The sequence below is a fragment of the Elephas maximus genome, chromosome 19 (genome assembly GCF_024166365.1).
Source record: "Elephas maximus indicus isolate mEleMax1 chromosome 19, mEleMax1 primary haplotype, whole genome shotgun sequence".
NCBI lineage: Eukaryota > Metazoa > Chordata > Mammalia > Proboscidea > Elephantidae > Elephas > Elephas maximus.
The window spans coordinates 23,156,969-23,172,601 of NC_064837.1; the positions used below are offsets into that span (position 1 = coordinate 23,156,969).

General features: G+C 54.0%; 2 protein-coding genes across 6 annotated transcripts in view; one reads left to right on the forward strand and one right to left on the reverse strand.

Moving 5' to 3' along the window:
• LOC126061954 (protein FAM222B) overlaps positions 1-15,633 on the forward strand; it is an 89,793-nt gene that overhangs the window by 59,986 nt on the left and 14,174 nt on the right. For 4 of the 5 annotated variants that reach the window (XM_049858858.1, XM_049858857.1, XM_049858861.1 and 1 more), the window contains one exon: positions 1,599-6,153. The exons of the other annotated variant lie outside the window; for it this stretch is intronic. In XM_049858858.1, the coding sequence (XP_049714815.1) occupies positions 1,599-3,208 (1,610 nt within the window). In that variant the 3' untranslated portion in view covers positions 3,209-6,153. Of the gene's footprint in view, positions 1-1,598; positions 6,154-15,633 lie in introns of those variants that run through there. 5 annotated transcript variants of the gene reach the window in all.
• Positions 9,425-15,338, reverse strand: TRAF4 (TNF receptor associated factor 4). The gene is made up of 7 exons (XM_049858865.1): positions 15,096-15,338; positions 12,023-12,074; positions 11,349-11,453; positions 11,117-11,278; positions 10,868-11,029; positions 10,634-10,789; positions 9,425-10,410 (listed from the first exon to the last, which is right to left on the reverse strand). Exons 1-7 carry the CDS (start codon positions 15,236-15,238, stop codon positions 9,778-9,780), a joined length of 1,413 nt encoding a protein of 470 aa, XP_049714822.1. The 5' UTR covers positions 15,239-15,338; the 3' UTR covers positions 9,425-9,777.

Sequence of the window (15,633 nt, forward strand, 5' to 3'; positions counted from 1 at the left end):
ACAGACCTTTTCCTTTCTGTACCCTTTTTGCTCAGCTCTGCCTTTCTGAGTGTAGAACCAACTCTCTGCCTTCCTGGACTTGAACTTCCTTTTCCTGCCTCTAAGAGCAGCTTCTAAGCATTTGCTGCCAGCTAATCAGCAGTGTCAGCAAACGAAGGCAGCTTTGCCCTTTTCCTTCTAGCTAACTCACTAGCCTACTTCTGTTCCAGTTGATGCCCAGTGATGTGACTTTGAATGGGATCTCCTTTGGGCCAAGGCCAGCTGGGGCCACAAGCAGGGCTTTCAGTCAGATTAATCCTTGGTCTGTCCTGGCTGCCTTCTGCAACGGGAGGAAGTAGGGAGGGAGTCAGCTAGCTGAGCTAGGCTCCCAGCCAAATCACTTTCCTTCTGCTCTGGACAGTTAGTGTACTTAGTCATTCAGCAAGCATTTATTAAGCACCTTCTGTGTGTACTCAAGGGAGCCCCTCCTTCTGAGAGAGGGAGAACAGAGTGAGATAGAGCCCTTACAGGAGCCTGGCATTCTTAAAGAGCTCTTGTTCTCAGAACCTTTTGCTTTTTGACTGGCAGCCTGACATCCGCTGGAGCCCCCTGATGGGAGGCTACAGGAGATGGGAACAAAGAGACTGTTAACCTTAATGAGCCACATTGAGTGGGTATTTCCGCAGTCTCCAGAGGAAGGCAGGTTTTTCCTCTTTTCATTTTGGAAAGTGACAGCTGACATTGGCCGAATATAGATGATTTTTGGCTCTCTGGACTTAAAGATTCTCTGAATCCTTTCTTCTCAGTTCTCTCCCTGCTGCCATGTCATTATTGTCATCCCCCACAAGCAAATAAATATAGTCTTTTGATCTTCACCCAGTCAGGCATACAGTAACCCCATAAACACAAGTGAACTTGTGACAGGGGGTTAGGGGAAGGATGTTGGCAGCTTATTCCTCTGCTCCTAAAAAAGAAGCATCCTGTCTACTGTGCCAGGATGCCCACCCAATGGGCATGGAGCCCCAGCTGCTGCTGAGGCAAAAGGAAAAGCAGATGCTTCACTGACCACTGCACACAACAGCATACTCACTCGGAGTGCTATCTGTACCAGAATGTCATGCGGGAGGGACTGAGGGGCTATAGAGTGCCCTGACAAGCAACCTTGCTTAGAACTTTCACGCCCTCACGCTGGCACGGGCTGGTAGATGCTGGAGAAGAGTTCCAGTTCCCTGCATTTCCACGTAGGGGAAAAAGAACTCTTGGTTATCTCTGTGGGAATTGGTCCAGTTCTGACTCTCTAAGCTGGGACTTTGAAAATTGCTTTGCCATTCTGATCTTTAGTTATCTTATTTGTAAAGTGGAAATTCTAATAGGACCTGCCTCCTAAAGTGGTAATGTGGATTCACTGAGATAGCCTGTCACTTAGTACAAGGCCTGGCATACTATAAGTCCTTACTAAATGTTAGCAGTGCTTGTTACTGTGGGGCCTGAAGGATAGGGATGACAGCCTAGTTATACCCCCACCCCAGACCCTCAGAAGGGGAATCCAGAAGGGCTAGTTGGCTTGGCACTGATGAGCTCCCTCTCCCTCTTTGCTTTCCTCCCCCTTCTCTCTCTAGGGGACACTACACAGAAAATGAGAACTGCTCACTATCCTACCCCAGCCGAATTGGATGCGTATGCTAAGAAGGTCGCAAACAACCCACTGACTATAAAAATCTTCCCCAACAGTGTGAAGGTTCCCCAGCGGAAACACGTTCGTCGTACTGTGAACGGCCTCGACACATCAGCCCAGCGCTACAGCCCCTACCCGACTCAGGCTGCCACCAAGGCAGGCCTGCTTGCCATTGTCAAAGTGCCAGCCAGAAGCATACTCAAGGACTTTGACGGCACCCGAGCTCGGTTGCTCCCTGAGGTCATCATGAACCCCCCAGTGGCACCCTATGCTACTGTGGCACCCAGCACTTTAACCCACCCCCAGGCCCAGGCTCTGGCCCGTCAGCAGGCCCTGCAGCATGCACAGACCCTGGCCCATGCTACTCCCCAGACGCTGCAGCACCCTCAGGGTATCGCGCCACCCCAGGCGCTGCCCCACCCTCAGAGCCTCCAGCAGCCTCAGGGCCTGGGCCACCCTCAGCCCATGGCACAAACCCAGGGCTTGGTCCATCCTCAGGCCCTGGCTCACCAGGGCCTCCAGCACCCTCCTAACCCCTTGCTACATGGAGGCCGAAAGATGCCAGACTCAGATGCCCCCCCGAATGTGACCGTGTCTACCTCAACTATCCCCCTTTCAATGGCGGCCACTCTGCAGCACAGCCAGCCCCCGGACCTGAGCAGCATCGTGCACCAGATCAACCAGTTTTGCCAGACGAGGGCAGGCATCAGCACTACCTCAGTGTGTGAGGGCCAGATCGCCAACCCCAGCCCCATTAGCCGCAGTCTGCTCATCAATGCAAGCACCCGGGTGTCGACCCACAGCGTCCCCACACCAATGCCTTCATGTGTGGTCAATCCCATGGAGCACACCCATGTGGCTACAGCTGCATTGCCTGTCGCAGGCCCTGTCAACCTGCCCTCGGGCATCTCTCGAGCCCCCACTGGCTACCCTAGCGACCTCAAGTCAGTCGCCTGGAACCAGCATCAGCTGGCCCACCTACAACAGATGTGCAGTGAGGCTGGTGGGACGCCGGCGGCCGCTGGCCTGACAGGCAAGCATGCGGCAGGACGTGAGTTGGCAGGGCTTGGTTTTGTGGGCAAGGCCCCTGCCTACCCGCAGGAACTCTGCCTGGCACAGTCCTTCCATCTGAAGCCACCCCTGGAGAAGCCGACCCCATCCCCACCAGTCAACGGCCTGGCAGCTCCACTGGCCTATCCCAATGGTCACTACTTCCAACCCCTGTGGAACAATATTCTGCCCACTCCCAATAGCGACAGCTCAGGGTCTCAGGACCTCACCATGCCATTCCATGGTGGGCAGCCCACAGGTGCACCCCTCGACTGTGCGGCGGCTGCTGGGGCCCACTACCGAGCAGCGACTGGGGGCGGTCCAGTGGCGAGCCAGAACAGCTTGATGCAAACAGTGGATTACCTAAGTGGGGATTTCCAACAGGCCTGCTTCCGAGAACAGAGCCTGGCCATGCTGAGCAAGGCCCACCGTGCCCCTGGCAGCCGTGCTCCTGATCCCACAGATAGTCGAAGTCTTCATATTCAGCACCCGGGGTATAGATAGGTAGCCCTGGTATTCTCCACAAGATACACATTATACATCACCCAGCTAGGATTAGTCTTACTTTTAAGTAATTGGATAGTTTAAAAAATTTTTATTGCTCCAGTGTGATCATTCTTAGATGTCTGAGAAAGGGAATTTGGCGGGATCTAATTGAAGGCAGAGGTGGGTCCTCTGGGCCCTCATATTCCCTCTACCAGCCCCAGCAGGCTCTTCTCTCCACTGTCCGCTTATCAGTCAGTCCCTCCACCATGACCATCTCCCAGCAGCCTCCTCTTGTCTTTTCCTGTACCTCTACCTGTTTCACATCGGACTGAGGTATGGACTGAGGGAAGGGCTCTAAGGTGAGGTAGGTGTAGGTGCCCAGCCCTCAAAGTTAGGCCTCTCCCTGTCTCTCTCTCTAGGACTAAGAAGCAGATATTCCAAGTCCTCTGGGAGCCAAATTCTTATTCACCCAAAGACCTCAAATCAAAACTGACCTGTCTTCATCTCCTCTCTCAGCTCCTGTCCATCCCTCAAGGCTTTGTTTTGCATCTTTACTGATCCCAGTGCCACTGCACTTGTCCTTGCTCCCCTTTACCTCAGGGGTATCCTGCAGACACTTGGCCATAGCCTTGAGACATGGAAAAAAATACCTTTGTATTGGCATCTTGGTTTCCCCTTTCCAACCCTAGGTAAATGCAGTTCTGGAGGCTCGAAGTTCAAAATCAAGGTGTTGGCAGAACCATGACCCCTCTTAAGGCTCCCAGCAAGAACTTTCATCTCTTCCCACTTTCTTCTGGTGGTTGCCAGCGTTCCTTGATGTTCCTTGGCTTGTGGCTGCATCACTCCATCCTCTGTACCTCTCTCTTTCTCACTATTGCTTCTCTCCTAGCTTCCCGGCTGCCCTCATCTCCCAGCCCCTCTCAGAAAACAAAAAACTACCTTACTTGAGGAATTAGGTAGGTAAGGGATGATCACATTGGAGTCAAATTCAAAACACCAAAAAAAAAAAAAAAAAAAAAAAATTTTTTTTTTCATTTGGTTCTCTCTACACTGGCTAAGAATATTGCTCTATGTCTTAGTTATCTAGTGCTGCTATAACAGAAATACCACAAGTGGATGGCTTTAACAGAAATTTATTTTCTCACAGTTTAGGAGGCTAGAAGTCTGAATTCAGGGTGCTGGCTCTAGGAGAAGGCTTTCTCTCTCAGCTTCGGAGAAAGGTCCTTGTCTCTTCGAGCTTCTGCACCTGGGCGATCTTCATGTGGCTTGGCATCTCTCTTCCCCCATCTCTGCTTTGCTCTCTTGTTTAATCTCTTTTTATATCTCAAAAGAGATTGACTCAAGCTACACCCTACACTAATCCTGCCTCACTAACATAACAAAGACAACCCATTCTCAAATGGGATTATAACCACAGGCCTGTTGTTGTTAGGTGCAGTGGAGTTAGTTCCAACTCATAGCAACCCTATGTACAACAGAACGAAACGCTGCCAGGTCCTGCGTCATCCTCATCATTGCTGTGTTTGAGCCCATCGTTGCAGCCATTGTGTCAGTCCATCTCCTTGAGGGTCTTCCTCTTTTTTGCTGACCCTCTACCAAGCATGATGTCCTTTTTCAGGGACTGATCCCTCCTGATAACATGTCCAAAGTAAGTGAGACGAAGTCTCGCCATCCTTGCTTCTAAGGAGCATTCTGGCTGTACTGCTTCCAAGACAGATTTGTTCGTTTTTCTGGCAGTCCGTGGTGTATTCAATATTCTTTGCCAACACCGTAGGCATAGAGGTTAGGATTTACAACACGTATTTTTGGGGGACATGATTCAATCCATAACACTCTACACTGTAAGTTTTAAATGTTTCTGTCTGAAGGTAGTGTGGTTTTGAGTAGCATTGTGTATGAGTGGCCCCACAGGTACATTCATCCTCTAGCCATCTCCTGTTACAGCCCCTCAAGATTAAAGAGGAAAAAAAACAAAAAACACAAAGCCTTAAGCTCTTTGAATTATTCCTTTACCAAATGAGCATGGTTCTCAACACTGGAGACGGGCCTATATTGGAAACAGCCCCTCCTGCCCCTGCCCATTCTTAGAGTACACCCCCACCCACTCCATGCTCAACATGTCATTCCCAGATGACAACTAGTTGGCTAGAGATTTAAAACTTTCTGTAACTTCAGGTTGTTCTGTTGTAAATTTTTGTGCCCTTCTGTTAAAGATGCATCCTTGGCCTTTTTTTTTTTTATATACAGAGTTAAGCCCTTACCTTTCCTCTTGTCTCTGGGGAATGTGAATTGATGTTCTTATTTAAGATTTTGGATTTTGTTTAGTATACTATCCACTGTTCTTTAGCCAGAAATTCTTTAGTGATCTGAAGCAATGTGACTGAAGACCAGTTTTTAAATTATGTGTTGGCAAGTTGCCTTATATTTAAAAAGGAAAAAAAATGCCTGATTGTGTTATGCCAAATGATAGCAACGTGAAGTCCTAATTTATTGTTACCAATTGTTTTCCTGCCATCTGTGAACACTGGTACCTCCCTGTCCCTGAGCCCTCAGGAGCACCAGCAGCTTCTGGTGCAATGCCTTCTCCCAGGGTGTTAGCCACCTTCTCACCCAGGGTCCCCTTCCGATGATTCCTGCTTCTCTGAGTCAAATTTAAAGAGCACCATTATCTCCCCTTCTCCCTCGCTTGCTCTCCAAAACATGTTTTTCCTGTAATTTTTTTTCTTCAATGCCTCCCCCTGCAAGGTGGGCTGCCATTTTAGGAACTTGGACCAGACACCAACTAGGGGGCTTTAAGTCAGAGAACCTCAAACCCATCTCTTCCTGTGTAGGGGGTGCGTCTCTGAAGCTCTCACTCCCACCCCTAGTCTGCATGGATAATGTACTGTGGTTTCCCCCACCCCCACTGCCCTCACCTTTGGTGTGAGATGTTTCCTAATTCAGCCTGAACCCCTCCCCCTCCGCCAGCCAACCCCCAGCCAGCAATAAGGGTCCAGGCCAGGGCCTCCTGTCCACACTACCTGCCTTCATCCCACATACCCTTAGGGAATACCTGGATTGCCCACTCTGTCCACATACTGTAGCATTCATTCTCCAGCTCCCTCACTTTCTCACCTGTGGTGGTTTATGGGTGTGATGGGTTTTTAAGATTATAAACCAGTAAAAAAAAAACTGACCTTTTGGCCTTGTCCTATTCGTTTAATGCTGTGAATGTTTGAGGTGATTTTTCCTTTGACAGTTTCTAACATGTCTCATTGGCTAGAAAGGGGATAATTCCCCATTTTTTAAGAAGGGGGAGGCCCATGATAGTATTCATCCCACTCAGAAGCCCTCCCTGGTCCATTATCCCAGACTAGATTCTCTGGTGATTGTAGGGCCTGGGGTAGACAGGAGTTAAGCCAACTCCTCCCACTCCTCCACAAAGGAGGGTACCTAGGAGCCCTCTACCGGGGCAGGGCTGCCAGGGGCTTGGTGTGGGATTACATGGCTACGTATGGTTTGCTGCTTCTCATTGCTGATGTTTGAGAAAAGGGGATCTGGTTTGATAAGTCAACCTAAGACTTAATATTTCCCTTCCCTTCTCCCACCTCCAGCCCTTGGAATTTCTGAGGGCCTTTGACAGAGAAGGTAATAGCTGCTGTAATGTGTAACATGAAAACTGGTCCGTTATTTGAAGCTGTTTCTCACATGCTAAGATTATTAGAGAACTTCCCCCCTTTTGTCTGCAGGGAAAAAAATCCAAAAGAACTATCTGAATTACCCACCGTTTTCTGCCGAGTTTGGATTTGGGCTAGGATGTGATGGAGGGAAGGAGAAATTCCAAAGGATGTGGAATTCAGGGAAGGTGGGATCAGAGATCCTTGGTAGCATCAGCTCCCCGAATGCTGATGGAGTTCAGAGCACACTCCCCTTCTCAGTATGCCTTTTTCTGTGGGGTGCCCCTTTGTGAAAGTGCTTTGCCTCCTCCTGCCTGTGTCAGGTGAGACTTGCGGTCAGTCTAAGGTCACAAACAGATGAGCCGAAGTGATGGAATCCAGCTCTGCCTCTTGAATGATTTCTAGGCTCCTGAGGTGGACACTTGGGGACTCCAGCTCACACTTGGATGCAGAACCTGGCCTGTGAGTTCCAGAAAGCAATGACTGCCTGCAAAGGTTTTCAAATGAGTGGCCTGGCCTGTCTGTGTCTGGGGTTGACTGCAAAGTCCCATTAGTACACACAAGTCTAGGAAGCACCTTTCAGCCTTCATGTGAATGTGCCCCCTGGGACTGTGCAGTGGCACAGTCCTGGCAGCAGAGGGAGCCAAGCTTGATCTAAAGTGTCTGGTTTTTCTTAGAAAACTGGGATGTTGGAAGGGTGGGTCCACCTGTGTTGCCTGAGGCCAGAGTGAAGGGGAAGGCATTTCCTCAGAGACTGTGGGTTGGTTTTCCCTTTCCTACCCAGTCTCCAGCCTTCACTTTTACCAAGACAGGTTTTGTCTGGTGAGGGAGCTTTTTTCTGCTTTGTCAGCAAGGAAGCCAGAGCCCCATCTCCCACTAGGTCCATGACTTTGACCCTCTGAAAAGACTGGGCTGGTGAAGAGTCCCCTGGCTGGGTGTCTGGGTGTCTTAGGGTCGGTCCTCTCCAGTCACCTTCTTACGAAGATTTTTGACCCTAGCCTCTGTGTGGGAGGATTGAAGGCAGGAACTCCATGCAGCCCTTGAACCTTGCCCTTACTAGATAGCAGTTCCCATCCATTGGGCCCCTTCTAGGGCTAGGCAGGGATAAGGTACTTTATGCTCATTAGTTCGTTTAATCTTTCAACAAGTCTAGGAGGTGGGCAGGATTGCTCTCATTTTACCAGTGAGGGTACTGATGCCCCATGGAACTAAATAACTTGCCAAAAGCAGTGAGAATCCAAACCTGTTATCTACCTATTGTTGGGGCTTAAAACAGAATCCAGGTCCTGCCCCATACCAGCTGAAGGTTCACTGATCAGTCAATCCATCTCTTTGGTTTTCTTTCCTGGGTAACATGTGGATAATCACTGAGGCCTCTATGAAAAGCAAATAAGCTCATGGATGAGAAAACCCAAGTGCCTTGTAACCTTGAAGGCTGTGGACAGGTTTTGGTGTTAGACTAACATTCATTAAGCACTTATGCTGTGCTAGGAATATGTATTGTCTCATTAAATCTTCACTACACCCCACTGAAATAGGTCCTTTTGCTATGGTGATAAAAGCTATTTCACTTGGCTGTTAAAGTAAATGAAATAATGCATTTAAGTGCTTAGCAGTATCTGCCACATGAAAGTGCTCAGTGAATGGTAGCTATTATTATTAGACCAAGGAGAGACCTGTTGCAGGCAAAGGCACCAGTCCAGTGTGGGGTGGATCAGGGACTTCTGCTTTATACAGTGTCCAGACCCTGCACTTGCCACCTAACCACCAGTAGGCAGCAGCAGGAAACGGTCTTCCACACAAAGCCTGGTGTAGTTTCCCTGTCGGCCACCAGAGGGCGACCAGCAGAGCTGCTGCAGCTCTTCTCTGGTCCTCCCGCCTTTAGAGTTGGGCCTAACAAACCCCGGTGGGCATAGCGGTTATGAGCTACCACTGCTAACCAAAAGGCTTGCAGTTTGAGTTGCCCAGGTACTCCTTGGAAATTCTATGGGGCCAGTTCTACTCTGTCCTGTAGGGTTGCTATGAGTCAGACTTGATGGCAACGGGTTTTTTACTAACCTTGGTGGTGCAGCGGTTAATGAGTTACAGCTGCTAACCAAAAGGCTGGCAGTTCAAATCTACCAGGCACTCCTTGGAAACTATGGGGCAGTTCTACTCTGTACTATAGGGTTGTTATGAGCCGGACTCATGGCAGTGGGTTTTTTAACCAACTCAGAGGAGCCCTGGGGAAGCAGTGGTTAAAACGAGAACTGCTAACCAACCAAAAGGTCAGCAGTTTGAACCCACCCCATGGGAGAAATGTGGCAGTGCGCTTCTGTAAAGATTACAGCCTTGGAAATCCTCTGAAGCAGTTCTACTCGGTCCTGCAGGGTCACTGAGTCGGAACTGACTTGATGGCAACAGGTTTCCAACCCAGATGAGTCAGACTGGAACCAAATTAATAAATACAATTTAGGATTTATTAAAAATCAGGGCTCCCCTGCTGTGACCCTCTGGCACTGAGCAAATAAATAACCAGAGGGGACACAGCTGGGGAAAGAGGAAGAGAAATTAGATCTCAAGACAGATTCTTAACTACCCCTCCCTTTCCTAACCCCCTCCCCAACTTATGGCTCTTGGGACACACCACCAACAGGCACTCAGTCCCGAGTAGTGTGGCCTGCACCAAGCTATGTCTGCCCTGCCGAGGCGGGGAGACAGGCCCTGGGATCGCTTGTTTCCAGCCCTTGACCCCAAGACCTGCTCCCCCCAGGGGCCAGGGCTGAAGCACCAATTGGAGGCACCTGAGGGAAGTGGGGGGCCAGAGAGGGCACAGGGTAACAACCTAGGCAGCAGGAGCAGCTGAAAGGGGGTCCGGCCCCCTCCAGATTCAGCGAGTGCCTGACTGAGGTTATATCCCACCTGCCTTTTCACCTGGAGCCCTGCCTGCCCTCAGCTGAGGATCTTTCGGGGCAGTTCAACAGAGGCACGGATGAAGACTGCATCATCCCGCACATAGTTTCGCTTTCGGATGTCCTGGTGAGAGATGAATTTGGGATAACCAAAGCCCAGAGAACTCTCATCCAGAGAGCCCCGCCAAGTGCCTGGCTTCTGGAAGTTCTTCCAGTTTGGGTCAGGGTGGAAAGTCTCAGTGACGTGCTGTGGCTTAGCCAGCCCAGGGTCACTCTGATCCAGTAGGGAGAAGGTGACACGACGGGCAAAGGGCCACTCAAGGAGATTGTCAAAGGCACCTGGCAGCACGCGAATGTAGAGTGAGAGATGTGTGCCCTCGCCACTGCCGTTGCCATTGAGGAATGCAGACACCTGCAGCTTGTAGCCATACTTATGGGTGTAGAAGGCTGGGCTGAAGCACTCCAGGTTGGGCTTGGCCTTGGCCTCCTGTAGCCGACGCCCATAGCTGCCAATCTTCCAGATGAGCACACCATCACTGCCCACCGATAACTCCTCCAGCTCTCGCCGCAGCTCCTGTAGCTCTTGCCGTTGCCGGCTCACCAGGGCACACATCATGGCTAGATGTGGCTTCACGCTCTCCTCCACGTGCCGTGCCATTGCCAGCTTAGGGCACTGTGCAAAACCACAAGCAGGGGGGAAGGAAGTTATAAGTGGGGGCAGGCCCAGGGGAGAGGGGAGGAGTGGGTACAGGGTGCCAGATGGCAGGGGAGAGACCTGGAGGCTTCAGAGTAGCATAATAGGGACCACCAAGCACGTATGTTGCATCAGGAAACATAGCCTACGTCTGAGGCTTCAAGGGCCAGGGAGGAGGCTGATGGAAAAAGGGGCATCTCACCCTGTGCTTGCAGCCGGAGTCTTTGAAAGGGCACAGCACCAGGGCAGTACTACAGCTGTCTTTCAGATGGCCCGGCAAGTCCTCCCGAGCCACAGTGCCCACACCACACTGGTTGGGGCAGGGCACAGGCAGCCGTGGGCACTGGTACTGGTGGCTCTGGAGACACAGGGAGCAGTCAATAGCCTGACTCCCTTGCCACCTGCCCTGCTACCCACGTCCCAGGAAGGGCCTCACCTGGATGGTGTCAAAGACGAACTCCTTGCTGCAGTAGGTGCAAGGCTGTGTGCGCTTGGGGCACTCAGAGGTGGCATGCTGGGCCAGCAGCCGCCGCATCATGCGGGCACCACACTTGTTCTCACAGTACACACTCTCTTGGGGGCACACGCCCTCGTGGCTCTGTGGAAATGCCAGCGAGGCTAAGCTAAGAGATCCTGGGCTGCCAGGTGCCCCATCCTCCCTCACCCTCAGCCAGGCCCCACCCACCTCATAGGCCTCCCCACTGAAGTCACAGCCACAAAACTCGCACTTGAGGCGACGCTTGGGGCAGTCGTGCTGCAAGTGTGCAGGCAGATCACGGCGGCTCAGTTTGGTGGGACAGCGATTGGGACAAGGGACGACATTGAAGCTGCAGGTATTCAGGTGGCCCTGGTGGGAAGGGCTGCAGTTAGTGCCTGCCAAGGGAGGGGCAGTCCACTCCCCAACCCCAGAACCTTACCTGTAGGTGACGAAGCGGCCCGCTCCAGCGGCAGCCCTCCTCACTGTGGATGCAACGGATCAACAGGCCCAAAACCTGCACCTCCAGCTCAGGGTCTGGGTAGATCTGGGGCAGGGAATTTGGGGGTGGGGGGGTGCTGGTCAGGGTCAGAAGCCTGCTGCAGTCCCCCACATCCTCCCCTCCTCCTCCTCTTCCCCCAAGTTAGGATGGCTCTACCTTGGAGCCAGTAATAGCCACGCTTGGGCTATTTACCCCTCTGTGCCCAGGAATGAAGGGCATGGCAGGTGGTGCCTGCTCTGGACCTCAGAGTCCCCAACACAACTGCACACATGTTCCCTTTGGGGCAGGAGCCAATCAGCCTGATCAGTCCCAGGCTACCCACTGCCCAGCTCCTGCCCCCCTGCTGCTGGAAGGGTCCTGGCCCTCAGCCACAGGTCTGGCTTACCACCAGAAGGGGAGGGGAACACTTTTTATGGGCACAGAACAGCTCTGTACACCCCACAGGCTGGGCATTGTGCCTGCCCTTCAGGCAAACATGGGCCTCCGTTTGCAAACTGGCCTGGTGGGAGGGAACAGGCCCACCTTTGTGGGGGATGCACAACTCACTGGGTTGACATTGGCCCTGAGCCTGTGCCAGCCTGCTACTGGGCCTCTGCCTGGCACTGTGGACTCACCTTGGCATAGTCCAGAGGAAGCTGGTCCTCAGGGCATTTGAAGACTCCTTCACTGTGAAGGAAGAGAGGACAGGGTCAAGGTTCCACACAATGGGAAGAGAAGGGAGAGCCCTCAGACCTGCACCCCCCCCCCTTGACCTGGGCAGCCTCTCCCTCCCTCACCAGACCTGTTCCGACCAGCCCCACCTGAGACAAAAGGCCACATAGAGGCCTGAGGGCACCCATTTCCCCACTACCCCAGAAGATCACAGCTCCCAGTCCTGGGAAGGAGGGTCCTGGGCCCAGTGAAGGCAAAGACAGCTGCTTCAGGCAGCATTTGGCCAACAGGTGGCAGCTGGCACCCCTCCCCCCAGGATGGCAGCTGGACTAGGAAAGGAACAGGCTGCCCAGCTACCCCCTCCTCCCAGGTTAGTTCCCGTTGGCTGTGCTGAGAACCCAGGGAGAGAGAGAACAGAATGGGCTGAGATAAGTGCCAGGAATGCCCAGGCCCAATGAGAGTGCCCAGCCAAGAACCAGGGCAAAGGTCATCTTGGGGCCACCTTCCCCTACTTCTCCCCTCCTCCTATGAGGGTGTGTCTTCTAAAGCAAAGGGCATGAAAGGCATCCTCAGAGGCAATGTTTACACCTACACCTGCCTATGAGAAGGGCCTGAATGTCCCTTTCTGCAGGTGAAAGAACTGAGGCTCACAGGTGAAGCAGCACCTGAATATGATTCCACAGCTCAGGTGGGCTCTACTACACCACACAGCAGGAGGCAGAGGCAAGAAAAAATGTCCCGGCAAGCAAAGCCAGGACTCTGGTCAGTGCCTAGTAGGAATCTGAAGCTTGTTGACCGTACCAGCTGCCCTCCCTCTTCTCCACCAGGCTGTTGGCACCCAAGGAGCCTGCTGGCATGCCTCCTCACGCCAACATGGCCTTGCTGACCCCAGCCAGGACCAGTCACACATGCCTGGCAAGGCCTAGACAGGGCAACAGCTCACCCAGCAAGACTGAGGGCCCTCAGGCATGGCATTCCTGGCAGGTCTGAGTCAGATAGGTGGTAGCAGGCAGGAATCAAGACAGAAACAGAGACCACACAGCAGCCTTGTCCATTACACTTTCCAGGGCCTGGCCAGTCTATGCCTCAGAGGCCCAAAGGATTTCTAGCACGACCTGGCCCCCTGCCCCAACCCCACTACCACTGGCCATGCCACCAATGGCAAGAACAATGCATGCTCAGGCACTGAAGGGGTGTGCTTGTGCTCACAGGGAACCAGACTCACGAGCCATGGCAGGAGTGGGGAAGGTGGGGTGGGCCAAGGGGAGGGGGCCCACTTGGCTGCTTCAGGAATGTGCTGACATAGTAGTTTTGGACAAAGGCACAGGACTGAGGCAAGTCCCCAGGCTGCAGGCAGAAGCTTCGCCTGGGCAGCTTGGGGCCCAGCCAGGACAAAGGTTGGGCCAGAGCTGTGTACACCATCAGTTGTAGGGGGTGGCGGTGAGGGGCAGAGCCTGCCCTCAGGTCAGGCCAGGCAGTAAGGGCCATCAGCGGATGCCTCATCAGCATAGCTTCAGGTGGGGGAGGAGGAGAGGCAGGGGCAGAGGCTGCTCAAGGCTGCTCAAGACTGCACAGTAGAGGCCCGGCCAGGGCCCAGGCCCAGGCCCAGGCCCAGGCCCAGGGGAGAAGACAGGATGGGGGGGAGGGTTCTGTGGGAGAGGAAGAGGGGATTTCCGGGAGGGGGAGGGGCAGGAGCAGCCAAGAGAACGCCAGAGGAGGGGGTGGACAGAAAGGAGCCTGACAGCCCCCTCCTCTCCTTCTCGGAGGCAGTCAGGGTGGGTCAGCTGGGGGGAGGGGGGGCTCAGCTGGCCTCATCTGGAAACCAGAGGGCTGCGGAAGGGCACTGGAGAAGACAATGGGTCTGTGTGTCTGTAGGGGAGTAAGTGTGTACACTGGAGGGAGGAGAGGGAAAGGCGAGGGAAGGGGAGGAGGGAGCAGCACAGCAGCTTGCGCTGGAGCGTATGTGAGGGCAGAAGCCAGCCCAAGCTGAGGGGAACAGAAAACAAAGGGTCTGCTGAGATTTCTGCAAGCGAGGGGCTGCAGAGGACGGCGAGAGGGAGGGAGCACTAAAGACGGGAGCCCCAGAAATGTTCTCCCTGCCAGGGCCCCTAGATCACCTCGGCAGACAGCTTCCTGACAGTCGGCAGTAGCTGACCTAGCCTTCTGTGCCCTGGGGGCACGACCTCACCAGGTGTGGAGGCTCCCTCATCTTGCCTCCCACACCCCATCCTGAGCAGTGGCCAGGAGGTTCAAGACACACAGGGCGCCCAGAAATTCAAAGGATGCCCAAGACACGAGGGGTGACCTGCGTCCTGAGAGGCCAGGGGGCGTTCTGTAACACCCAGGCTACAACCCCCTCCTTAACGATACTTATTAACTGTCCGCAGCACTCAAAGCCTCCGTGGGAGGACAGAGACACTCAAAGGGTTTCTGCTTCACGGGAGGGCTGTGTAGTGAGTACTTCGCATTGTGCGAACACAAGCAGCCAGGTTTAAGTCCCAGTTAAGCCTTTGAGTAATTGTGTGACCCTGTGCAAATCGCAGCCTTTGATTCTCTTGTTTGATCATCTATGAAATGGGAGAACAATAGCTGCTGTTCCCGGAATGTTCGGAGAATCAGAAGCGGTTAGACGGCTGAAAACTCAGAGGCTTAAGATGCCGTACAGAAGAGAGTTTTGTTTTGTCCTGTTCCCCGAACGATTCAAAGTTTAAGGATGGGGCCGCTCTCGCTCTCAGATGAGGGGTAAGCGACGGCCACGGGTCAGTAAGGGCGTCTTTCCCCATCTCCACCCTGCGGGAAGACACAGGGTTCTTCCGACCTGGCTCGGGGAGCAGACCCTGCCAGGGACACTACGGAATAGGGCCCAGGGTACTCCCAGGGCCCTGACGTCACTGCCGCCCCTCATGACGTCACGGCAGGCGCCCCTGAGGTCATCTGGCCGTGGCTCAGACAAAGACCCGGCGCGCCTCCGGCCTGGACACCTCCCCACGCGGTGTCCCTCCCATCCCCGCCGTCCCCCCCATTCCCAGCCCGCACCTGAGGAACTCCTGCAGGCAGGTGTCGCAGAAGCGGTGGCCGCAGGTAGAAACCTGCACGGGCTCGCGCATGGGCTTCCCGCACAGCGGGCACAGGAGCCGCCGCTTGGGCTTCTCCAGGAACTTGTAGTCGAAACCGGGCATGGCGGGCAGGAGGACGGGCGGCGGGCACGGGCGAGCGGGGCCGGGCACGCGGCGGCCCCACAGCCCGCGCCTCGCTCCGGCCGGGTTCCCGGCTCCGGGCGGCGCCGACTGGCGGCCGCGGACTGGGCCGGGCCCGAGAGCCCACCCGCCGGAAGAGGGGGCGGAGCCGCGCCCGCGCGGTCCTAGTGCCCGGCTCGGCATGGTTCTGGGGTCGGGATACAGCCAGACGCGACCGCGGCCACGAAAGTCAATCAGTCTCGCCCACTCCCGGAGCAGGGACTCCTCTTTCCCCTTGGGCAGAGATCGTGGCCCCGCTTCTCTCCGGAGCTCGGGGGCCCTGGCGCCCAACGCCGGGGGTGGGGCGGAGGGCCCCGGGGAGTGCGCGTCGGTAAAGG